The sequence below is a fragment of the Myotis lucifugus genome, unplaced genomic scaffold (assembly GCF_000147115.1).
Source record: "Myotis lucifugus unplaced genomic scaffold, Myoluc2.0 scaffold_41, whole genome shotgun sequence".
Lineage (NCBI taxonomy): Eukaryota > Metazoa > Chordata > Mammalia > Chiroptera > Vespertilionidae > Myotis > Myotis lucifugus.
The window spans coordinates 4,103,058-4,129,207 of record NW_005871089.1 but is presented as its reverse complement, the minus strand read 5'-3'; the positions used below and the strand labels follow the sequence as shown (position 1 = coordinate 4,129,207).

At 38.4% G+C, this 26,150-nt stretch overlaps 1 protein-coding gene across 1 annotated transcript in view; it reads right to left on the bottom strand.

The window, feature by feature from the left end:
* NEO1 (neogenin 1) overlaps positions 1-26,150 on the bottom strand; it is a 214,842-nt gene that overhangs the window by 71,903 nt on the left and 116,789 nt on the right. Inside the window, exons 8-10 of the mRNA XM_023753169.1 lie at positions 10,868-11,087; positions 5,090-5,244; positions 637-785 (exon numbers count right to left, since the gene is read on the bottom strand). Of these exons, the coding sequence (XP_023608937.1) occupies positions 637-785; positions 5,090-5,244; positions 10,868-11,087 (524 nt within the window). The remainder of the gene's footprint in view (positions 1-636; positions 786-5,089; positions 5,245-10,867; positions 11,088-26,150) is intronic.

Sequence of the window (26,150 nt, the reverse complement as noted above, 5' to 3'; positions counted from 1 at the left end):
AACCATAAACACTGGCAATTTACTGAGGAATATTGCTTGGTCTTGAGTAATCCTTGCTGGTAAAATCTACAGAATAAATCTTTGCACAAAGAAACAGAAACTGTCAACTTTCATTTCCTATCCTTTTTATTTTTTTCAAGTCTCAGATTTCTAGACTAGCAAGCATTAAGTTTTGGAAGTATAGTTCAACTCTACTATTGCAATCAATGGATTGAAAACTGGCTTCATATAATCACCCTGTATGGTATCAGATGGGTATTAGAACTTACAGGGTTATCACTTCATCCTATAAAATAAAAGCCTAATATGCTAAGTGTCCGACCAGTCACTATGACGCGCACTGACCACCAGGGGGCAGACGCTCCAACCAGTAGGTTAGCTTGCTGCTGGGGTCCAGCCGTTCAGGACTGGGCAAGATGGGCCGGACACGCCCTGGAGCCCTCCTGCAACCCTTCCCCGGCCATGACCCTTCCCCAGCCCCAATCATGTACCAGTGGGGTCCCTCGGCCTGGCCTGCAACCTCTCGCAATCTTATTTATATGAGATATATAAATGCCTAATCACTATGTTGTACACCTGAAAATGTTTGTCAACTGTAATTTAAAAATAAATTTAAAAAATGGCTTTATCTTATACCTGTTCTTTGTCAGTCCCTTTTTCCATGTAGTACAATTTGTAATTCTGAATTTCCCCATTGCCAGACAATGGTGTTTCCCAGGTGACAGTGATGGAAGTAGGGGAAGTTGCATACGCTCGGATATTAGGTGCTGGGCCAGGGAGCTGAACTAGAAAGAAAATTTCAAGACAGCAAGATATAAATGAAATCTACTGCACCCCTCCATAACCATTTTCAGCAATCATAATTAGAGGCCCGATGCACAAAATTCGTGCAAAGGGTTTGGACCCTGCCTGTTGCGACGGCTGCCTGTGCCTCACGGCTGTGGGCCTCTGCCTCGGCCCCTGCCCGCTGCAGCTTCGTCCGGAAGGAAGGAAGCCCATTAGGACATCCGGTCTAATGAGCATATTATGTTTTTATTATTATAGATGGCCATGTTTTAAAAATAATAATAAAAAACACTAAGAAAACAACTGATTTTATTGGTTTCAGGATAATACATAATTAAACAAATTTACCTTTTTATGAATTAAATTAAAACCACATTTTATCTGTGAAAAATCTCAAATTTATTAAAAGGATAAAAAGAACACTGCAGAATTCTTCCTTTGGATTACAAACTCCTAGTTTGGCAGTGGGATAGCAGCACATATAAAGCCACCATCACAAAACAAGAACCTCCCTTTACCAGTGGTGGGGATGGGGTGGCGCTCTGAGTACTGTCCCAAAGAACTCCCAGTCTAGAGGGAAGTCAGATTTATAAACAGTTACAAATAATGTCATAGTATAATTAAGTAGCAAATGTAACAAAAACAGAAAGAGAGCACACAACTCTGCTTTGGGTGGGTGTGGGTAAGAAAGGGAAAGACTGGTGACGACTTCTGGGGAGCAAGAAAAATGAGTAGTTTTATCAGGTACCAAGGGGAAAACTATTCCAGTAAATGGGGAATAACATGTGAGAAGGCAGTGTTAGGTGGTCAGGCTGCAACAGAGAGTAGATGTGGGGGAGAGAATGGAGAAAAGGATGACAAGAGCCGGATAATGAAGGACCTTTAATGCCCTGCCATGGACTTTGGATTATCTCTTGTAGGTGTTAGATAATTACTGAAAAATTATGAGCAGAAACATGACATTACTGGATCAGATATATGTTTAGAAAGGACATGTAAGCACGCACATGGGAGAAAAACGGTTAAGGGAACAAGACTAGAGATAAAAGAGTAACTTTACAAATAGCTACCTTTTATTGAATGCTTGCAGTCAGTTTAGCACTGAGTGCTTTACATGTATTTAAATTACATCTATTTAATCTTTGGGCAACTCAAATGAGATGGATATGATTATCATCTGTATTCATAGACGAGGTTGAGAAGTTAAAAATGGTTCCAAGTGTTGGGAAGTTAGTGCGTGTTAGAACCAGGAACTGAGCACTTTCTGATTCTAAAATGGGCTCAAGAAGACCAGTTAGGAGATTAGTACAACCCCCTCCTTAGGACATATGTAACTGGGAGACACAATGAGTAGTCAGTTGCCTGACTGTCCAGCTCTAACTCCTACAATGTCTCACATACCTTTTTAAGACATTCTTTTTGTCTGACTGACAGGTTCCAGCCTCAGTTTATACACAAATCCTGGATGGCTGCCTATGCCTACACTTTGCTGGACACTATATTTGAAAACAACTTCTCTGGTGCTAGTGTTTCTATAACAGACACCCATGAGATTTAAGGAAAGGGGGAAAAGGAACAAACTGGCTTTCTTAAATAATAGCACCACAGCTTAAGATTAGTTTTGCTACCCAAGTAGAGAAACCTGAATATGGTTATTCTGACAGTTATTTACTTTTTTAGTCATAAGTCTTGCTTTTCACTTCCTGTTAAGAGCATATTTTGTGCAGCCTGACAAGTGGGATTTGTCACACTTCTGCTGATATGGAAAACTTTCCTCTAACTTATTTAAGGAGAAGGAAAACAACAGTCCCCAAATTCCCATGAAATAATTTTCAATATATTCATTGGCTAACCTAAACATAGGCAAATATGATCCTAAAAAGTGTGCTACTAAATTCTTTCATTTCAGCTATACAATGGCATAATAAATGGAAAAAATTTAAGTTGGTTTGTGAAGCTAAATATGTAAAATATTTCCCAAGGGCTGACTCCACACAGCCCTTTTACCTCCCACACAGGCTGATTACCTCCAGATGAAGTGCAAACTGCTCTCCACTAAAGCTTTCTCTTTTGTGAAAGCATGTAATAGTCACTCTCCATCTCTAAAACACCCTCACCAGAATCTGTTGCCCCTCCCATCTGTAGTCTTTTTTAACTACTTTCTTTTAACCAAACTCCTTGAACAAATGACTGTGATGCAAGCATATCACACTACTGTCCGTTTACTTGTCTGTCTCTGGAACCAATCTATAAGCTTCTTGTGGATTGAAGTCCAGTCTTTCTCAACTTCATATCTTGACTCATCTTTACATCAGTGACTGGCACATGGTAGGCACTTAATAAATCTACTGTCCCATACATCTTTTCTTTCATCTCTAAATTAACAATGACCCTTCAGGTCCAGTGGATCTCAACAGTTTCATCATTAGTTCTTAAATGACAATGAAAGCCACAGGTTCTTTCCCAAGGAAAATGTGACTTTGTACAGATACACAAATATTTTCATAAGGTTCACAGCCCCAGGGAACTCTTGCACTCAATTAAATCCAGTGACATTTTCCTTTATTTTCATCATGACGCACCTTACATGTGTAGTTTGATCCTACCTGGGGAATTTGGGTCATGCAGTTTTTCCCCCCAAGAATGCTTGCTCTAAGTCAAATGCTTCAAGGCCAACACTCATCTTTTCCTGGGAACCTGCCTTGATATACCTAACTTTACAGTAATTGTTCCTTGTTTTATATCCCCGTATCTCTCATAAATGACACCTGTACTTGAACGTTAGTGGAGGAAAATTGAGCTTGTAATAGACTATTCCAGCTCTTATCTGAACGCAATAACTGTAAAATTCAACATCCTTTCCCTGTAATGAGAACACATTCTTTCCTTAAATCAACCTGCTGACTCTCTGAATGCCCTCTTGTTCTTGCCTGGGTTTGACTCCTGGTCTTCAAGCCCTATCACTGAAGTGATCAGTGGCCTCCCATCTTGACTGCTCGTTTTTAAGAGGAGACTTCCTATCCTGTGCCTCCTGCATCTCTACTACCTGTGTAGGACCTGGAATGGGGGTGCTCAATAAACACTGGATGAGGAAATGATCTGCTCCAGCATTAGGAAGTGACATTCCATAGCTTCTGGACTTGGCTTATTTCATCCATCAAACCAGGTAAAGTCTTTGAATTATTTCCATAGTTTCACTGGCAAATTCATTAAATCTGTTTAGTTTCCTGGTCTGTGGCTTCCACAAATGTTCTGCAACTAAGTTACTCATAGATGAAGTAAAATCTTTGTTACTGGAAGTTTGTTCACTTGAAAAACTAGTGCAGTTAAACAGTTAAAGAAAACTGGAGAAGGTTATGATGGAAAACAGTGGCTTGTGCTAAAAGAAGAAAACATGTGGAAGAAAGCCTCAGGGGAAAAGCATCCATTATGGTTTGATTGCTTCTTATAATTTCCGGGCTATAGTTTACAATAAAAATTTAAGACATACAAGACATTTATAAATAAATCAACCTGACTCTCATTTAAGTTGCAGAAAATCTTGAGAAATGTAATCGGAAGTAACAGTATCTAACACAAAGACCAGAGATCCAAAGTAAAGCCTTAAAGAGATTCCAAAGAGTGTAATATACAAAAGATCAGGACAATCCAAGTGATAACAAATATTAAATACCTACTTCAGACACTGGGAAATATAAAGTTGACAAAGACTCTGTCTTTGCCATAAAATAAACGAGATATGGCCCTGGCCATTGTGACTCATTTGTTTGGATGTTGTCCTGTGCACTGAAAGGTTGCCAGCTCGATTTCCAGTCAGGGCACATGCCTGGGTTGTGGGCTCAATCCCCTATAGGGATTGTTCAGGAGGAAGCCAATTAATGTTTCTCTCTGGCATCAATGACTCTTTCTCTCTCCCTTTCCCTTCCTCTCTCTCTAAAAGTCAATAAAAAAATCTTAAAAAAAGAAAGATATATTCATAATCACAATTCAAGGAAGAAAGTAATACTGTATCTTAGAATTGTAAAGATATAATATCAGGATCAGAGGAAAGATTATAGTAGGCATTTGAGGTAGGTCTTAAAGAATCAGTAAAATTTGAGACTGTAACAGAATTACATTGTCTTACATTATTAGCTACTGTTTGATGTGAACTAATTTTATTTCTCCTAGCTAATTCATAAAATCCTTAAAGGCAAGGGACTGTTATCTTTTACACTCCTATGGTGTTCAAGGCTACACATAAGGTAGACCTATTTGAAGGTCAGACCTACAAGTGGGGCTGACAGACAGGTGGGAGACTTACCCTCAGGCTGTGTTTCTACTCGAAGAGGAGCTGAACTCTCTCCAAAGCCATGCTTATTATGAGCCATCACTCTAAAGATGTACACAGTCGCTGGCATTAGATTTTGAATGGTTACCTGCATTTCTCCTGGGTGACTGGTATTCTCAACACGTTCCCTTTGGACAAAACAATTCGGAAAGAAACATTGATTAGAAATATTTCTAAAATGTGCAGTTTTATTTCTACTGCAATGCCTATAGATAGATACCATACCACATCAAAATATCATAAATTTAAGTCAAATTAACTCTCAAAGGAGGAAACTTTTTGGGATGGGACAGTGCACAGAACAGGGAAACTTGCAAAGAGCAATATCATACATGTTTGATAACTAATTGATGTTCTTGTTTAAATATTGCTGATATTGCTGGTTATAATCACAACTTCTTTGCAGAGAAGACACAGACAAGGCCTTTTCAATGCCATTTCAAATAGGGCAGCTGTTCATCAATTTTGTAGGCTTCAGAAATTATTGAATTTTAAGGGGTGATTCTCAGGGAGACAAACAGAAGGTGATTATAAGTATGACCCAATTTCCACAGAAAATATCAAGGGATGTTATAAGTATTTTTGATAACAGATTCTCAATAAAAGGAAAACTAGAGATTATCACTTTTAAAATTGGGAAGAAAACATTAAAAATTTAATAAAACCTAAAAGTAACCTAACCTATAAAATAAGCAAATCATGACACTGGCTTTTATAATTTATTTTTTAAAGAATACTCTTTTTAAACGCTTTTTTCAAAAACGATTTGAAATGTTTAACATTCATTTGTACAAATGAATGTACAAATGAATCCAGCAGTCTGGTGTCATGAGATGAAAATATAAAAGTAATTTTCTAGGTTCTTTAAAAGAGGTAGTGTCTGGGCTCAATCTTGGGGGTCTTTGTGTCCACACATGGGTCTATAATTATGCTCAGTCTACTGTATTTACTATTAAAAAAAGCCATATCAAATTACAAAAAGTTCTCAACAAATAATTTAAAGAAATTTACGTTCTTGTTTTAGACAAAGAACTAGCCTTTAATATTTGCCAATCATGTGAAGAAAGATCTGTATCTATCTTGGGAGAGTAATAAAAGGCCCAAAACTACTCTGTGGAAGAAATTATTTGAAATTACCTAGTATATTGAATTATAATTCTTACTTTAAAATATTGGTAAGTTTCCCTGAAATTATTGATTAAAATTTGTTTAGTTCTATATCACCATATCTCAATTTGTCTGACTGTATATGAACATTTGGTCATTTAAGTGTTTTTCAATAGTTTTTTATAGTTCTTTAAGCTACCTTCACATTTATAGATGTTGCTTTTCTATAATAAGGTGCATTGAAAAAGAGTACTATGATAACAAAATGTATTGCTCAGAGGTATTTGAGATATTTAAAGACTAGAGGCCCGGTGCACAAAATTTGTGTATGGGGGGGGAGGGTGTCCCTCAGCCCGGCCTGCATCCTCTCGCAATCCGGGACCCATTGGGGGATGTCCCACAGGGATTGGGCCTAAACTGGCAGTGGTACATCCCTCTCACAATCCGGGACCACTGGCCCCTAATTGCTCACCTGCCTGCCTGCCTGATCATCCCTAACCACTCGCCTGCCTGCTTGATCACCCCTAACCCCTCTGCTTGCCTGATCATCCCTAACCATTTGCCTGCCTGCCTGATCACCCCTAACTGCTCGCCTGCCTGCCTGATCACCCCTAATTGCTCACCTGATCACCCCTATCACCCCTAATTGCTCACCTGATTACCCCTAACCACTCAGCCTGCCTGATCATCCCTAACCACTCTGCCTGCCTGCCTGATCACCCCTAACTGCTCATCTGCCTGCCTGATCACCCGTAACTGCCTCTGCCTTGGCCCCCGCTGCACCCTCTTGCAATTCGGGACCCGTCGGTGGATGTCCCACAGGGATCGGGCCTAAACCAGCAGTCAGACATCCCTCTCACAATCCGGGACCGCTGGCTCCTAACTGCTCACCTGCCTGCCTACCTGATCACCCCTAACCATTCTGCCTGCCTGCCTGCCTGATTGCCCCTAACCACTTCCAGCTTCGTCTGGAATGACGTCGGGAAGGTCATTCGGCTGTCCGGTCTAATTAGCAGGTTATGCCTTTATTGTTATAGATATTTTCTCTTCAGCTAAACCTCTAATTCACAAGATTTAGAAGGAGGATGGCAACTGATTTCTTACATTTGAAGTTTCTGACACTTGGTTTGGTCACAAATGATTGCTGTCTAAAAGAAAGATTATTTTACATCTCACTAACCAGTGATTTTCAACCAACCTTTTTCATCTCATGGCACACATAAACTAATTACTAAAATTCTGTGGCACACCAAAAAATATATTTTTTGCCAATCTGACAAAAAAGTGGGTATAATTTTGATTCATTCACACTGGACGTCTATTGTGTTGGCTGCTGTCATTTTTTAATTTGACAATCTAAGGGAAAAGAGGTCAGTGCCCCTGACTATGTAATCAGGTGTCGCATGTTTTAAAAATCCTTGTGGCACACCGGTTGAAAATTGCTGCACTAAATTAAAAGTTCCAAGTGAGAGCACAGATTAGTCTGTTTTGCTCACTCTGCACTTAAAAGTTTGAACAGTTCCCTCTGAGAAAGATGGGAGTGCTATTTAACTTCAAATTGAAGTGAAAGGTTGTCTCATGTGTGTTCACATTCCACAGAAGCACTCAGCAGAATGCTCATACACAGAAGCAGCATCACAAAGGTGTGTTGAATGAATGGAGATTTGCCTTCTGTATGATATTATGTATATCTTTGTTTGATGTGAAAGGGAAAAAATGGGAGAAATGAGTGAAGGGCACTATAAACCTAGAAAAGTTTCAAAAGAAGAACTATAATAAAACAAAGTGAGTAATAGTTACAGTCTCTAAGATGAAATACCCAGCATCTGAAAAGGCTTCTAAACACTAGATGGGTCTGAGGTTCCAGAACCAAGTGTCTGTCAAGAAAAATGCTTCAGGACAAGACCCAGGGTGAGTCATAAATGTGTGATAATACAGTGGGACTTAGATTAGAATGTGCTAGCTAAGAGTCAAACAGAAAGAATAAGGTACACTTTTATTAAGATGGTACTGGGCTACAAGTTAGGAGCTCCAGCTCTAGTTCTGGCAACACCACTAGCTTGCTAGGGGACCACAGCCAAGTCACTAATTCTTTCTTAGCCTCGGTTTACTCATGTATTAAATGAAAAAAGGGAGATCAGGGTGGCAAATTTTTTCTTAAAGGGTCAAATATTTCTTAAATATATATAGGCCAAGAGGGAAAATGGAGAATATTATGTAGTTATATAACCTATTACAATGAAACCATTTGAAAAGGTAAAAACTATTTTTAGTTTTTGGGACATTAAAATAACAAGTCTAATTTGGCCCAGCGTCCATAGTTTGCCAACTCCTGGACTAGACTAACAGATACCTAAGGCTTTGAAGTGAAAGAATGCCAAAGTGCTATTCATTTCTGGAATAACTTACTCTGTATTCTCCATTTAGTAGCTAGAATCAGAAAAGTGCTGCTGTTTACATTAAAGGCAATGGGGGGAGGGAGGGAAACATTTCGCAGCTGAAAAGGCAGAGCAAGAATTCTTTAAAACTCGGAAACCCAACAGAATTTAGCTAATGACCAAGGCACATAGTGCCATCTGGTGGTAGATTTTTTCCAATGCAGGAAGTAGGTTTGTAAGTCTGTGAAGTTATTCTCTTGACCCATCTGCAATATGTTGTTATACATGATAGAAGACAGAGATGGAACTTTTATTCTTTCCAGCAAATAGAGTTAATTATTTCAACATAACTTCTTGGATAATTATTATTTCTCCACTGAGATTAATTTATTTAGTGCTACTATATGCCAGGCTCTGTTCTAGGTGCTGGCCAGACACAATAAATACATTAATAAAAAAGAAAATTTCAGAGTATTACGTGTTTTAAAACAAAAGCAAAGAAATAAAACAGGTTGATGTGATAGCAGTGGTGTTCTGGAGTAAATGTTTAACAGTCAGCTCTGGTTTGTAGCACTTGTCACTGTAAATACTTCTGCCATGTCCAATTTCAAGCTACCAATCCATGTCATCAGGTTTGCAAAGTTTCCTGAAAAATGTAACAATTGGCTTGGGAACAAGGTGGCTCCAGTAGAGCATAGTGGGAGAGTGACTGAGAGGCTAAGCTAGGTGGGTTCACTGAAGCCTGAGCAGGTGTCATCTGAGGGTGACAGACAAGAGCCAGAAAATGCACTTTCCTCACAAATAACAAGGTCCTGCAGTGTAAGCAAGCTTGCTGTTCTGAGGAGCTAATGCTTTCTTCCTCCTGTGAAATCCTATGAAATTTGTAATGAGATTTGAAAGCCGATTGAAGACTTTTTAACATACATGCTGTTTGGTAGTAATGTCTTGCCTTTTTGTGTCAAGGACTATGTTTCCTTATCTTTGTAATTCCCAAAACATACAGTGCAGTGTTCAGATAAACATTACCCTATGAACGGCTCCATCTATCTGGCTAAATTATGTCACATGTACTGCTCAAGAGTATTAAATCACTTGATTAAGGTTCCTGTACTTGCTGAATTTGCCTGTCTGGTATTAAAGACAATATATATCAAATGTCAGCACCCTAGTAGCAATACAAGCTTTATTTCATATGTTAAGGCCCTAATCAAAACAAACATTTTAGCTTTCATATTCTGGGGTGAAGTAACAGTGCAATGGAGGAATCTACTCAGCAATGTTAGGAACACATATTTAGCATATGGCATGGTTCCTCCCGAAATTTATAATCAGACTGGGAAAACAACACTAATGCACATAAAATAACAGAAGAGTAACTTATGGCAGCACAAGATCATGTGTTATCATAAGTGCCAGTAGGAGTGGTACAAACACATATGTAAGATAAATGCTCTGTGTGCTGACAAGGGTAGAGGAAGCTTTATGAGGGATCATGGGGCTTAACCTGGGCCTAGAAGGATGAACTTAACTTAGCTTTAGCTAAGAAGGAGGGAAGAAGGGGATGTGTGAATGAAGAGATTAGATTGGGGAAAAAGGCTACACAGTGATGAGAACTAGACTAGTGTCACTAGAAAATGAGTTCAACGGGGGAGGGAAGAAAAATAGGCATGGACAGCTAGACTACAGCTAGACTGGAGTAAAGTAGCCTGGGGATTCTGGATAATCTATAAGCAATGGAGGGGCATTGTGAGGTCCTGAAAGGGGTGGAGATGGAGAGGAATTTAATGAAAATGCTGTTTTTAGGAAAATTAATCTCTAATTACTCTTGTGTCATCAAGGAGACCCCCTGAAGTTCAGTAGCCCACATACACATAACGGTACAGACAAATGTTCCTTCAGATTACTTTAATAAGTCTACCTTAATTTCTAAAATCTGAAAGTTCTAAATAAGCCCTATCTTATTAGGCTGTGCTGACTGAATCTTAAGAGCAAAGGGTAGCCCTGGTTACATTTTAATACTTCAACCTCAATAAATCTATTTACCCTCTCCACAAGTCATGCAGAAAGGCAGGAAAGAGTACTAGGACTTCAGTCTATTTGGGAATTTATTTCTAATGACCTAAAATTAGGAAAGATGCATCACAGTGATCATATTTTCTAGACTGAAAATTGGTACAGATCTTGCACAACAAAGAGCCAGGGTGAGCACGACTGGGCTGAAGGGACCAAGATGTATCCAACGGGCTTCAAACATATGGGCACTTACCTAGTAATCCCCTCCTTGGAATAGAAGACAGAGTAGGTAAGATTGTCTCCATGAGGATCTGATGCAGGTGTCCGCCATGTCAATTTGATGAAGCGGGTAGAGACCAGAGAGGCCACGACATCCCGAGGTGCTGAAGGCAGTGGTCCCGATGTAGCTGGTGCTAGATGGTCAGTAGTGGCACTGGTCAGTGAAGTGGGAGGCAATGTTGGGATGGCAACATCTTGTCATGTGCAAACATTGGGGAATATGAAGGGCAAACCACGACGGTTTTAAAAAAGAGAACAGAAAAAACAAAAAACAAAAAAGAAATAAACAAAACCACGATGGGAAATAAAATAAAATGAATAAACATAAAAAAGGCCATTAAACTGAAGTCTGACATGCAGGCCAGGGGAATTACTGAAAACTAATGGGCGCTATTTAAGACACGTCACTGTTGAGCAGGCAGACGTTTTGGTCACTATAATGGTTGTGGGCAAGGGAGGGTGAAAGTTGAGAATAAACATCTCACAGAAGGACACAGCAGTGCCCAAGTAATTTTATTTAACCTGAAAGCAGCAGGCAGCATCTGTCCAACTTTGCATGTAAAAGCCTCATATATGATAAAACCTCAATATTTTCTACTTTATCAGAATGTGGACTAATGTGTGCAGTATGCATGAGCCGAGTTATACTCAACATAGGCTCCAGGCTACTGTGACCTCACTACAGAGCTGTGTGTGTCTCAGCTCTGCAGAGATTCAAGAGCCACAATCTCAACTTTATTCTAATATTAAACTTGGCATACACAGGGAAGTTTGACAATTTTCATCAGTTCGCTAAATTATAGTTCATTTGCTATCTTACTGATTCATTTAACTATGATGGTATAAAATCATGAACCAAAAATTCCAAAGCCACAAAAATGCAATATGCAGGAAGCTAATCTCTTTCTTACAGTTCTCACTGCAGTGTATATTACAATGGATGGCCTAGATGGAGCAGTGGAAAGTCAAAGTTCTGCCAGTCAAAAGCTTTGTTTGTATACCTATAGTCGTGGGTAACTTTATTACCTCCTGAGGCAGTCTCGTGGACACTTCTGATTTTACAAGTTTATTCCTAATATTGAACCTAAAAATAAGACCAACAAAATAAGACCCAAAGCAGGGGGGCATGGAACAGACTGACATACCTCGACATGGGGTGGAGCAGCCGTGGGCAAACTACGGCCCGCGGGCCAGATCCGGCCCGTTTGAAATGAATAAAACTAAAAAAAAAAAAAAGACCGTACCCTTTTATGTAATGATGTTTACTTTGAATTTATATTAGTTCACACAAACACTTGGGGTCAGAAAGCATAAGTTTAATCTCACAATTTTTAACTAAAGGAGTTCATTAGAACTGTGTCATAACCTTAATGAGGAAATTAAGAAGCAGAGAGGAAAACATGAAAATTCTTAACCCAGTCTTATTTCAATGAAATGGTATATGTAGCAACAACCCCTTGGAAAAGTCTGTGAACTTCAAGAAATTCTGAAGTGAGGCAGTCTAAATAAATATGCCAGAGAGAATAAACTCTCAAAGGGAAAAGGCAGAGGAAGAGAAACCTAAAGTCTCTAGATAGGTGAAGAGGGGGGAAGAGTAATCCAGTAGCTATCATTTACTGAACACTTTCTACACAGCACTCTAGATCTTTATATGACTCATCCAATTCTGACAACAACTCTAGAAATAGGTGCTATCATATATACTTCTACCTTATATGCAGAGACTGACATTTAAACGAGCTCACTTGTTCATCATAGGTCACACAGACTAAGTGCTAAAGTGCTAAAACCAATCCTGGTTTTTAATTTAAGAGGTTGTGATTTAGCCATTAGGAGTTCTAGTCCTGGCTGTGCCACTTACTAATTATGTCACCTATGGTAAATCAATTATTTTCTCTCACTGGTTCCTTTTCCTCTCCTTCTGAGGAATTTTAAGAGTGTGGAGTGCTATCAACATGTAAGACTATGAGGTCATAGTTCAGATACAAGTCCACACTTCACTGGTACAAGTCAGGTCTGAATGGCCTCATCCTTATCCCTTTTATTTCATCAGATGTGCTGCCTCAAAGGACATAAATACCTCTCACTCACAGCTGTCAGAGTTCTTTTTCATACACTTTATTAGTTTATTCCCACAAACAATCCTATCAGGCGAAATGGCAATGACAGGATTAGAAGTTGGGTGATAGTTTAAAAAAAGCCAGCATGAGCACGACTGGGGTGAGGGGACGAAGATGAACTCCTTTAGTTAAAAAGGACCCCTGGGTTTCCAGTGTAGGAGAATGGGTGTTTAGGTGTCATTAACAGAGAAAGAGACAACAAATTGAGGGAGAGATGGTCAATTTGGTTTTGAACATGTGTCTAAAGGAATGATCCAACCTCTACAAGAGAAATGTATAAAAAGCAATTGGAAATGCGAATCTCTGATTTTTGTAGACTTTTTATTTTTATTTTTTAATTTTTTTCATTTTAAAATATATTTTATTATTGATAGTATTACAGATACCTCCCATTTCCCCCACCCCCCAGGTCTTCACTGCCCTATTGCCTGTGTCCATGGGCTATGCATGTAAGTTCTTTCGTTTATCTCTTCTCATCCCTCCAACCCAGGGGTGGGCAAACTTTTTGACTCGAGGGCCACAATGGGTTCTTAAACTGGACCGGAGGGCCGGAACAAAAGCATGGATGGAGTGTTTGTGTGAACTAATATAAATTCAAAGTAAACATCATTACATAAAAGGGTACGGTCTTTTTTTTTTTTAGTTTTATTCATTTCAAACGGGCCGGATCTGGCCCGCGGGCCGTAGTTTGCCCACGGCTGCTCCACCCCATGTCGAGGTATGTCAGTCTGTTCCATGCCCCCCTGCTTTGGGTCTTATTTTGTTGGTCAAGTCATTTTGTTCATTAGATTCCACAAATAAGTGAGATTATATGATATTTGTCTTCCTCAGTGCATAATATTTTCCAGGTCCATCCATGCTGTCTCAAATGGTAGGAGATCCCTTTTTTACAGCTGCATAGTATTCCATAGTGTAAATGTCCTACAGCTGTTTGTAAAATTTAAAGTCACTAAACCCTTAAGAATGGCTCAAAGAGTGGCTTGAACACAGTCCTGCTTTGCTGCCTCATTTCTGTGCCTGTCCAGAAACACACAAAGCTGCCTCCAAGTCTGACCCAACTCACCAAGCTAAATTTTCCCAACTATCTGCTGGCAGAAGAAGAGAGGAAGTTTGTAACGAGAGGCAATAGATCAGCTGTCGCCAACCTTTCAGACCTCACGGACCATCAGTGGTCCGCGGACCACTGGTTGGCAACTGCTGCAATAGATCATATTAGACTAAGATTTTGAGTACAAAGACCTTATGTTCAAAAGTTGACTCTGCCACTCCCTAATAATATAAAACTGGGCCAGTCACTTAGCCTCCCTACCCACATCCCAGGCTGATATGAACGAGATGATTATAAGTAAGAAAAGTACATATGGAAGCACACATCACTACCACAACAAATCTAAACGGCAACAAACACTAGAATATTAGGTATAAATGCAACTAGGAAGGGAATGTAAGTAGGGAGGACTAGGTGTTGGAAGTACATAATGGGTGATAATAGAAATAATGACTCAGGGATTAGCTTCCTGAACTTGTATAGCACACATGTGTAATTCTTTAATGGCATCCTGCATTTCCCACTTATATTTTTTCATGTTCACATTGTATCACTTGCACTAACCTGTAAGTTCCTTGAAGATAAAATCTGTATCTGTTTCATGCCTCTGTATATTTTAAATAATAAATGTATATTTATTGAATAAATGGAAGAAAATTCAGGGAGGATGTTAGTGCAGTGGTGACCACTGTTTCTAGAATCTCATTACATAAAGCAATATTCTAATCTTTTTAGCTGGTACAAAGTATATACAATTTATAATGATGTTATAATTTATCAGTTATACAGGAAAGTATAAATAATACTGGATCACCATAAATGATTCCTAATTAGCCATGGGGGAAAAAATCCATGTTTACTGCAGTGCTCATGTTCAATACCCACTTATCCCCAGATTAGGTCAACTGTTGATATTCCATGTCTGGCTGAGCATGTAAAGGAAACAGTCTTATGTAACCCCAGAGAATCAAATGGGCAGCTAAGTTATACCAGGTTCAATGGCACGATTATGTAGATTGGTTTGAGGAAGTCAACAAATCCTTTTTTTAAATTGATTTCAGAGAGAGGGAGGAATAAGATAGAAACATCAATGATGAAAGAGAATCATCGATTGGCTGCACCCAACCTGGGCATGTTCCCTGACCAAAATGGAACTGTGACCTCCTATAGGTCAATGCTCAACCACTGAGCCACACCAGTTGGGCCCCCTCTTCCCTTTTTGACAACTATAAAACTGGACAAAACACTGTCAAAAACTAGGACCTGTCTTCAACCAGAATAAGGCAGGTCTTAGAAACCAGTGGCTTTGCTGATACTGCCAGAGGGGACTCATATGATATAGAGCATTATTAGTTCAAGTGGCAAGTAAATAGGACTGGATGGCTCTGCTAGCCTGGGGTTGTAATTTGCAGGGGGTGGTGATGGTTGGGGGGCAATGGATGATAGACTAATTGGAGATTTAATAGGGAGTTTGGTGAGGTGAAAAAGTGGTAAGAAGGCTTAATAAGCTCTTCATATAATCCAGGTAATTGAAAGCCATGTGTCTGTGCAGCAGAGACAGGAGCAGGCCCAAGCCACCCAGACATCCTTGGCCGGTAGAACCTATGTATATGTTTGGAGGGAGTGAGAGAACCTGGCAGAAAGCAAAAGCCTAGGAAGCCTAAACAGTGACCTGAGTTTTTAATGTATTCCCCAAACCACACACAGATCCATCAGCTGAATGGAAGGCATACTGTCTTGAGCTACTTGAACACAATTTCTGACTGACATTTGGCTACACACGAATGTATACAAATACAGGGGTTACCCCTAGAAAACTAGGCAAGCTAAGCAGAAACATCAGTGGTTGCACGTTGTGGGGGAAGATGTCTCAGACTTAGCCCAGGCCAGCTACTACACAAACAAAAAAGAACAACTGCCCAGGTGCTATGATATATTATGTAAAAGTATCCAATATCCAACAAAAAAATTAAGAGACATGCAAAAAAAAAAAAAAAACAAAAACAAAAAAGTGTGGCCCATACTCAGGGAGTAAAAAAAGGCAGTCAGTAAAAATGTCTTGGAGAGTCCTCAGATATTACATTTAACAAAGACTTCAGAGCAGCTATTAAAATGTGTTTAAAAAAGAAAAGGAAATAATCAGGAACTATGCAGGGTCTGAGATTTTACTTTATGTGTTAACATGACAGTTATTACTATGGGTACTGGCGGAGGCACAAGTCTTCGGCAGAGACAAAGCACTTTATTACTCAGGGCAATGGCAGCAGCCAGTGCCTCTTGTTTGTTTTGTGAGTTCTCCATGCCCCCAAGTCCCATGAAGGCCATGCAAAGGCCCAGGATGGATGCTTACACATGCAGTAGGTTGTTACAGGAGAAGGACTCTGGACTTGAGCGATTTACCACTTTTATAGCAAGGGAAAGCAACACCCTCTACCCCCAAAGAAGGGGCCTGCTGTGGATATCTCAGTTAATTCTGCTGTGTTCAGAAACATACTTTGTATAGCTTCAGTCTTTTTAAGTTTATTAAGACTTGTTTTGTGTCCCATCTTATGGCCTATCCTGGAGATGGTTCCATACAATATGTGCCTGAAAAGAATCTATACCTGTAGCTGTTGGGTGGAGATTCTATAATGTCAGTTAGGTCAAGCTGGTTGACAAGAGTTGTTCAAGTCATCGATACTCTTAACCTTTTCTAAGTGTTTTAGCAGTTTTTAAGAGTGGATATTAATATCTCCAACTATTATCACTGAATTGTATATTTCTTCTTTGAATATAACAATTATACATGCATATGCATTTAACAACAGAAATCTGGGAAAATCCCAAATATTTGGAAATCAAACAATCCACACCTGAATAACCCAAGGTCAAAGAAGAAATCACAAGAAAAAACTTTAAAATATTTTAATTGAATGAAAATACAACATATTAAAAATTATGAGATGTACCTAAATCTGTGCTTAGAGGGAAATTTAAATACCTTTATCAGAAGAGAAGTCTCACATATATTACCTAAGCTCATACTTTATCAAAGAGTATTTCTTAAGTGTTCTCATACACACAGAAAAAGGTAATTGTGAAGTAAAGGGCTGTTAATTAACTTGATTGTATGACTCCTTTCACAATGTATATATACATCAAATCATCATGTGTCTAATTTAAATATATTACCATTTATGTGTCAATTATGCCTCAATAAAGCTGGGGAAAAATTTAAACTTTAGCCAAGTTATTAAAAAAATATATGAGACTGACTAAAAATTAAGAGAAGACATAAGTTACAAAATTCAAGAATCAAAGAGGAGACAATATTACCAACCATATATTAAAAAATTATAAGGGAATATTATAAACAAATTTATGCCAATAAATTAGACAACTTAGAGGAAACAAAAACTTTCTCAGAAAGACAAAAAAAAAATGTACTCAAGAAGAAACAGAAATCTGTTCAAAACTATAATATATAGAGAAATTTAATTACTAAGAAAAATGTTCCCATAAAGAAAAGTCTAAGCCCAGGTGGCTTCATTGGTGAATGGCTTTCAAATATTTTTAAAAAGAAATAATACTAATCCTTCACAACTCTTTCAGAAAATAGAGGAAAAACACTTCCAACTCATTCTGTGAGGCCAGTATTACTTTGTAATAAAAGCCAGACAGATATTGCAAGAAAAGAAAACTAAAAATCAATATCCATCATCAACACAGACACTAAATCCTTAACATAATATTAGCAAACCATATTTGGTAACATGTTAAAAGGCTTATACACCACAATCAAGTAGATCTTACCATAGGAATTCAAGACTAGTTGAACATCCAAAAATCAAAGTAAAACTACACATTAAGAGAAAAAAAAGCAACTACTGATCATCTCAATAGATGCAAAAAAAGCATTTGACAAAAACCAAACACCTATTTATGATTAAAAACTTAATAAACTAGGAATAGAAGTAAAAAAACATCTACAGTGAACATTATACCTAATGCTTTTCCCCTAAGGTTATAAACAAGACAAGGAAATTAGCTCTCGTTTCTTATATTAAGCATTGTACTGGAAGTCCTAGCCAGTGCAAGAAGGCAGGAAAAAGAGAGTGATAAAGATTAAAAAAGAGAGAAGCAGCACTGTTTTTATTTGTAGATGACACAGTTATCTGTGTAGAAAATCCTAGTGAATGTACAGGGGGAGAAAAAAACATCTAAAACTAATAAATAAGTTTAGCAAGGCCATATGGTACAAGGTCAATATACAAAAACCAACTGTATTTCTATATATTAGGAATAAAAAAATCCAAAAATGAGATTATAATAGCATCAAAAAAGAATAAAATACTTACAAATAAATCTAACAAAAGAAGTGTAAGATTTGTACTCTGAAAACTACAATACATTGCTGAGAGAAATTAAAGAACATCTACATAAAAATCTAAATAAATAAATGTTCCCGGATTAGAAGACAATGACTACTAAGATGACAAGCTCCTCTTAAATATAATAGGAAAACAAAAGACCTAAATAGCCAAAACAATTCTGAAAAAGAAGAAAAGAGTTACATTACCCAATTTCAAAGCTTACTATAAAGCTCCAGTAATCAAGACAGTCTAAGATTGGCATATGATAGGCATACAGATCAATGGAAGATAAAAGTCTAGAAATAAATTCCTATGTTTATGGTTAACTGGTTTTTGGCCAAAGTGTCAAGAAATTTCAATGTGTGAAGAACAGTTTTTTTAACAACTGGTGCTGGTACAACTATGTATCCATATGCAAAGTAATGAACTTAGGTCCTCACTTAACACCATGCACAAAAATTAACTCAAAATGGCACACAAACTTAATGGAAGGAAGTACAGGAGAAAGTCTTTGTGCCTTGGGTTAGAACAGTAGTCTTACACATGACAACAAATGCAAAAGATGTAAAAGAAAAAAATTGATACACTGAATTATATTCAAAATAAAACTTATGCATTTATCTTACATGCATATATGCATAACCCATGGACACAGACAATAGTGCTGTGAAGACCTGGGGAGGGGGCAGGAGTGCGGTGGAGGGGGTCATAGGGGTGGGGGGGAAAGGGACATCTGTAATACGTTCAACAATAAAGACATATTAAAGAATAAATAACAGCAAATTTAAAAAAATAACAAAAACCAAAGACTTACACATTTTAAGAAAAACGCAACTAATTGATAAGTCAAACCACAGACTAGTAGAAAATATTTCCAAATTATCCTAAATAATAAAGAGGTAATAAGCAAATTGACCATCACTCCAACACACAAGATGGCCACCCCCATGTGGACACAAGATGGCCACCACAAAACGACCAGCAGAGGAGGGCAGTTGGGGGTGACCAGGCCGGCAGAGGAGGACAATTAGGGGGACCAGGCCTGCAGGGGGAGGGTAGTTGGGAGGGACAAGGCCTGCAGGGGAGGGCAGTTGGGGGCGAACAGGTTGGCAGGGTAGGGCAGTTAGGGGGACCAGGCCTGCAGGGGAGGGCAGTTAGGAGCAACCAGGCCGGCAGGGGAGGGCAGTGGGGGGCGATCGGGCCGGCAGGGGAGCAGTTAGGCGCCAATCAGGCTGGCAGGGGAGCAGTTAGGGGCAATCAGGCAGGCAGGTAGGCGAGCGGTTGGGAGCCAGCAGTCCCAGATTGTGAAAAGGATGTCCCAGATTGGAGAGGGTGCAGGCTGGGCTGAGGGACACCCCCCACCCCCGTGCACGAATTTTGTGCACCGCGCCTCTAGTATATCTGATAAATGACTTGAATATATAATTTAGACTATATATTCAGAACCAGAATACGTAATTAACTTTTAGAAATCAATAAAGCAAATAATTTAAAAATGGGCAAGACTTAAACAGTCAGTCATTTCACCAAAGAAAACATACAAATGGCTAATAAACACATGAAAATGTGCTCAACATCAATAGTCATTAGGGAAATGTGAATTAAAACTATAGGGAGCCCGGCCAGTGTGGCTCAGTGGCTGAGCATTGACCTATGAACCAGTAGGTCATGGTTTGATTCCTGTCAGGGCACATGCCCAGGTTGCAGCTTGATCTCCAGTGTGAGGTGTGCAGGAGGCAGTCAATCAATGATTCTCTCTCTCCTTTCCTCTCTGAAATCAATAAAAACAAATAAATAAACTACAGAGATACCACTACATACACTCTAGAATGGTTATAGTCAAATAGGATACACAATATTAAGTGTTAGTAAGGATGTGGAAAAACTGAAATATTGGTGGGAATGTATTAAGTCTTTCAACCGATGAACATGAATTGTCTCCATTTATTAGTCAAATCTTTAATATCTTTAAAAATGTTTTAGTTTTCTGTGCATGAGTTTTGCACTCCTTTTGTTAACTTTATTCCTAAGTATTTTATGCTTTTTGATGCTATTATAAATGAAATTTTCTTAGTATCAGTCTCAGATTATTCACCACAAGTATACAGAAGTATAAATGATTTTCATATACTAACACTGATTCTTGCTGAACTCATTTATTTATTTGCCAGAGGAAAACAGCATTTATTCTACACTGATAAAGGGCAAACTCTTTACAGTAGAATGACAACTAATTAATACACAAAAAATGATGTAGTTAGAAAGCTACAATTTTGTAAACATCACAGTAAAAATGTTTTTCAGATAAGAATCATCAAAGGGTGCTAATCTAGGTGGGGCAGGTTTGATGAGAAATAAAATATCAACATGGTCTCAAAAATTTCTCCTCACAAATTAACCACTAACTGCAAAGGAAAAACAATAATTACACAGTGACTGGCCACATCTGTCCTAAGTGATCAGAGTGAACATTACCAATAAGGCACAAAAGGATGTTCTGTGAGTCTGGATGCGACATCACTCATAGTATTTCAACCCACACTACATAACTTGAATTTAAACATAAAGAAATATTGGGAAAGGCCAAAGTAAATGATGTTCTATGCTTTAACTGTCCTATATTCTTCAAATACATTAATACTAGAAAAGACAAAGAGAGGCTAAAGAGTCATGATAAAGTAACACATGATCCTGAACTAGAAACTGTAATAAACAAACAAACAAACAACTGAACAACAAATGAAACTGGAAAGGGACTGTAGACGAGAGTACTGTTATCAATGCTAAGTTTCTGAATTTGATAACTGTACCTAGTATGCTTGTTCTTATGAAGTACAGATATAGTATTGAAGGGTAAAGTGTATGATGTCTGCAGTATACTCTCAAATGGGTCAAGGAAAAAATACATAAAAAGAGATAGAGAGAAAATGATAAAGCAAATATGAGAAACATTTTAAAAAGTCAAAGTGCAGAACAATGTATATATTTCTTCTATTTAAAAATCCTTAAAACAAAAACACATGTGTATATGTAGATATATATTTCTAGGATACTAAAATTACCTGTACTCCCCAGCTAAGGAAACTTGGAGCTAAAAATATTAGGTGGTTGGCATGAGGCTATAAAGAGTTAAGTCTCTCTTTTCTCAACCTTCAGTTCTACTCCACAGGGTGTGTGTGTGTGTGTGTGTGTGTGTGTGTTGGGGGGGGGCATTATTAATAGCATTCAGATGTTTTCTATGTATATACCCAAACTTCTGCATATATAGTATATAGGATTCTTATATCATTTTGATGGCTACATATTCTAATAATGTACTGAATAAGTGTTCTATTGATATTTAAGTTGTTTCTAATATATATTTGAATATAGTCTGAGATTTTAAAAAATACCTTATTTCATCACTTTAACATTTACTTTAAAACTATGTTTGCCCTTAATTCTATCATCTTATTTAATGTTATAGTTTCTGTTTATTATGCCTTCTTTTAAAAAATATTTTATGTTCATGTTTTGCTTTGGGATTTTCCTTTTCATCTAATAGTCTATTGAATATATGGCAGTCATACTATTACTTCAATAATATGAAGAGCCAAAACCGGTTTGGCTCAGTGGATAGAGCGTTGGCCTGCGGACTGAAGGGTCCCGGGTTCGATTCCGGTCAAGGGCATGTACCTGGGTTGCGGGCACATCCCCAGTGGGAGATGTGCAGGAGGCAGCTGATTGATGTTTCTCTCCCATCGATGTTTCTGACTATCTCTCTCCCTTCCTCTCTGTAAAAAATCAATAAAATATATTTAAAAAAAAAATAATAATAATATGAAGATTTATAATACTTGTATCCTGACCTCAGGTTTAATACTAACGAAGGAGGCCACTCAAGGCATAAATATGAAATGTGAGTTGTGCAAGTCCAGATCTTGGTTAGTACCTGAGAAATGTACGTTTCCCAAAGTTGGATGACCCAACTTTTGTTTGTTAATCCTCACCTGAGGATATATTTTTTCCCATTGATTTTTAGAGAGAGTGGGAGGGGGAGAGACGGAAACATCGATGTGAGAAAGACACATCAATTGGTTGCCTCCCACACAAGCCCCAACAGAGCCAGGGCTGGGACCAAGCTGGAATCAAGCCTGCAACTGAGATAGTGCCCTTGATTGGAATTGGCCCTTCAATCTGCAGGGCTGGTGCTCTATCCACTTAGCCAAACTGGCTAGGGTGGCCAACACAACTTTTAATGTATCTGGGCCACTCTCTAACTGGGTTCCTTTTGTTGATTTAACTAAAAGTCCCAAATTGATTAAAGTATGAGAAGATACTTCCTGCCTTCACAGCTATTGCTATTTATTATATTTTACATTATCCTTGTGATTTTTCTAGATATTAATAACTACATATCTGTTGTTCAAAATACCCGAGCTTAAAAAAATAGATCAACCTATCTGAAGTCTTCACAAAATTAAACTGTCCAGAATTTACTTACAAATGCAATTAGTCATCAAAGGACCCAAGGCATAAGTGAATTATACAGCTCTCTAGGCCAAATGTAGTAAAAGTCTTTGTTTCTTTAAAAAAAAAAAAAAAAAAAAAGATCTTAATTATATTAGTTATGCTGGTCTCTTTCCCTTCTGACACTTGAGTTCACTCCTCAAAATAAAAGATTTGATCATATCATTCCCTAAAACTACCTACAGAATAAAGTCTAAACCCCTCTGCACAGTGTTGAAGATCCTCCACAGACTGGTACCATCTAGCTTTCCAGTCTTATTTCTAGGACATGCTGTGCCCTAGGTTTGCCTGGTTACTGAACAAAAATGGACCTTTTGGATTCTGTACCAATGTTCACACTGCTATTATGTTTAGAGCAATAAAGACCAAGTAAATCTTACCCAAGTCAAAGGCAACTCAGAAGTCAGAAAAGGTATAACACTTTCAAAGTCTTAACATCAAAAACACTGTTAGCTTTGACCTGCTGCTCAAACACTTGGCAGGGCTTCACACTGGCGCTTTCACGGAAACCTCAAGACCTCAACAGGCTCTGAGTGGGACTAACTGAAGTCATTCATGTGAGATCCTGAAGAGGGATTGCTTCTCCTTTATGTTACTTGAGCAAATCATCAGTGGTATTCTTCATTTTTCTAAGAAATCACTTTCAAAATTCAGCTACACTGTGGCTGATGGCTCCAGTTTTAATGATACATCAGACTAGTGACTGATAAAGTGTCACCTTTAGTATTTTATAATCATGTGTTTAACCTTTTCTAGGTAGAGATTATTAATTTCTGTGCTGGGCATGCTGCCCTTGGTTAAGTGGATCCAATTATCTCAATTTGACACCCACTTAGTAGGCACATTTAAGCTTTCTTTTGAAATACTAATTGTATTCCCTTTTCATAATCTTTCTTTGAAAATCAGTTTTAAAATTTCTTTCAAAATCTTCTGAATTCTTTCAAAGGGTAAGAAAGTGTGTTGGGGAAATGTCTATCCTTCCATGCTTTATGTGAGGGAATTTACTAAACTGGTACTTCCCAGGAACTCTCACAGCAGCTCTCAACATAAAAGCCATGTGAAAGGACAATTCCAAAAAGCACTTCTTTTGGGAGATGTTAACAGATGAGAGAGAGAGAGAGAGCGCCAGCCCCTGCACCAACTGGCCACCGACTCCAGCTTTTCTGTGGATCAGCCTGGTGGCATATTGGACCTGACCCCCTGATCCACACCCACCTCCAGGAGAAGTTGTCACCCCCCTACATCTCCCCTCAAGAGTTAACCCAGAATGTAGGCCAAATGTTCAAACAGTTCAACAAGCTGACGGAGGACAAGGCAGATGTGCAATCAATCACTGGCCTGCAGTGCTTCTTTGAGACTCAAATGAGGCCTTTAGTGACACCAAGTTCTCTGCTGAGTTGGTGGAGCCCCCACCAATGAGCCTGCCTGGTGCTGGCCTGAGCTTCCAGGAACTGTCCAGTGGCCCTGGTGATGGCCCCTGAAGCTGGGCCCCAGAGTCAGCTCAGCCTGGGTGTGTCCTATCACCCCCTTGCTCTTCCCCTCTGGTGGTCTGCCTCCCACTCCTTGGTAGCCCCATTTCCCAGCCCCTCACAATACGGTTTTTACTTCTGTGGATTTAATAAAAACTTCACAAGTTCAAAAAAAAAAGAAGAAAAGAAAAAGAGAGAGAGAAATCCTATTTGGCAGACTGTGGAGATCTGCCATGCTTATTAGCATGTTAAAGACTCTGGACAATTCTACAGGAGAAAAACCTGTTGAGTTTGTTACCCTGGCATTTCTCATTCTTAATTAATCATGCAATCTCTTTATCCCCAAACTGTAATCCAGTTTGGGCAATCCTGCACTAAATGATACCTGAGATAGTGTCTAGCAGAGAGCTCCTTTAAAGAACCTCTGCCTGAAAACCTCCAGTCACTGCTCAACTACTTCTGTAAGCAGTCTATTTCATATTTGATTTTAAAATCCAAATGTAATAAGCTTGTTATAAAAGTAAGTTATACAATACAGAAGTATATAAAGGAAAAGGACTAAAGTTCCACTTTTCATCATTTCCAAAATACCACTGTTAAGTTTGGTGTACATTCTTCCAAATATTTTCTTTTTCAATGATGCACTTATATATACACATAGATATAAGAATGGAGTGATACCAAACATGTTGCTTTGAAAACTGTTGAATTATGTATTAATGTCTTTAAGAGTTTCCTTGTCAGTGTGTATAAACAAACCTCATTATTCCCAATTGCTGCATACTACTCCATTATGCAACTATATCACAATTTATTTAATCATTCCCTTATTATTACTTACATTTAGACTGTTTTCATCATTTATTTATTTTGGCTACTACAGGCATTGGTTCTGGAAACTTCCCTATACAAGTGCCTTTGTGCATGCACATGTGTAAATATTTCTGTAAGATGTAGTCCTAAAAGTGAAAATGCTGAGCCAAAGGATTGTGTATCTGAAAGCTTGAGAGATGGTGCAAAATAATCTAAAAGGCTACTTTGGCCTCAATTTTAGGACACAGGGCCAATACATTCTGTGTTCACCATTTTATAAATACTAGCAAACAATAGCAGGACAAGAAATAGGAATTTAGACAAAGCTAAGAGATATCTGTAATTCTAACCCAAAATATATGAAAAATGTGGACAGAAGAAAAGCAAATTAATTAATGGAGCAGAGACAATCTAAATGCCTCAAAAGGGACAGAAAGATGAGACTCAAACCAACTGACCATGAGAAACTGGCAGCACTTCAGGAGACAGGGATGATATGGTCAAGGTGGTGTTTTCCAGATCTCTCCATTATAAAATTACGGTAGTGGAAATAGGAGCTATTAACCTCCACCTCACCACTGGAGACGGGAGGTTTACATACTAAAATATAAAACTCCTACCCTGGCCAGGTGGTTCCGTTGGTTGAAAAGTCATCCAATACTAAAATATAAAACTCCTACCCTGGCCAGGTGGTTCCGTTGGTTGAAAAGTCATCCAATACTCCTGTGGGTTCAATCCCTGGTCAGGATGCATATGGGAGGCAACCAATTAATGTTTTTTTCTCACATCAATGTTTCTCTATTTCTATTTCTCTCTCTCTCTCTCTCTTTTTGTATATACACTGTAACAGCTGATAGCTCAATTTTGAAAATCAAGTGTATTTTAAATAAACACTACCTTTATAATGATTGAAAGTGTATGTATACATGTTTTGGGACACCCTATA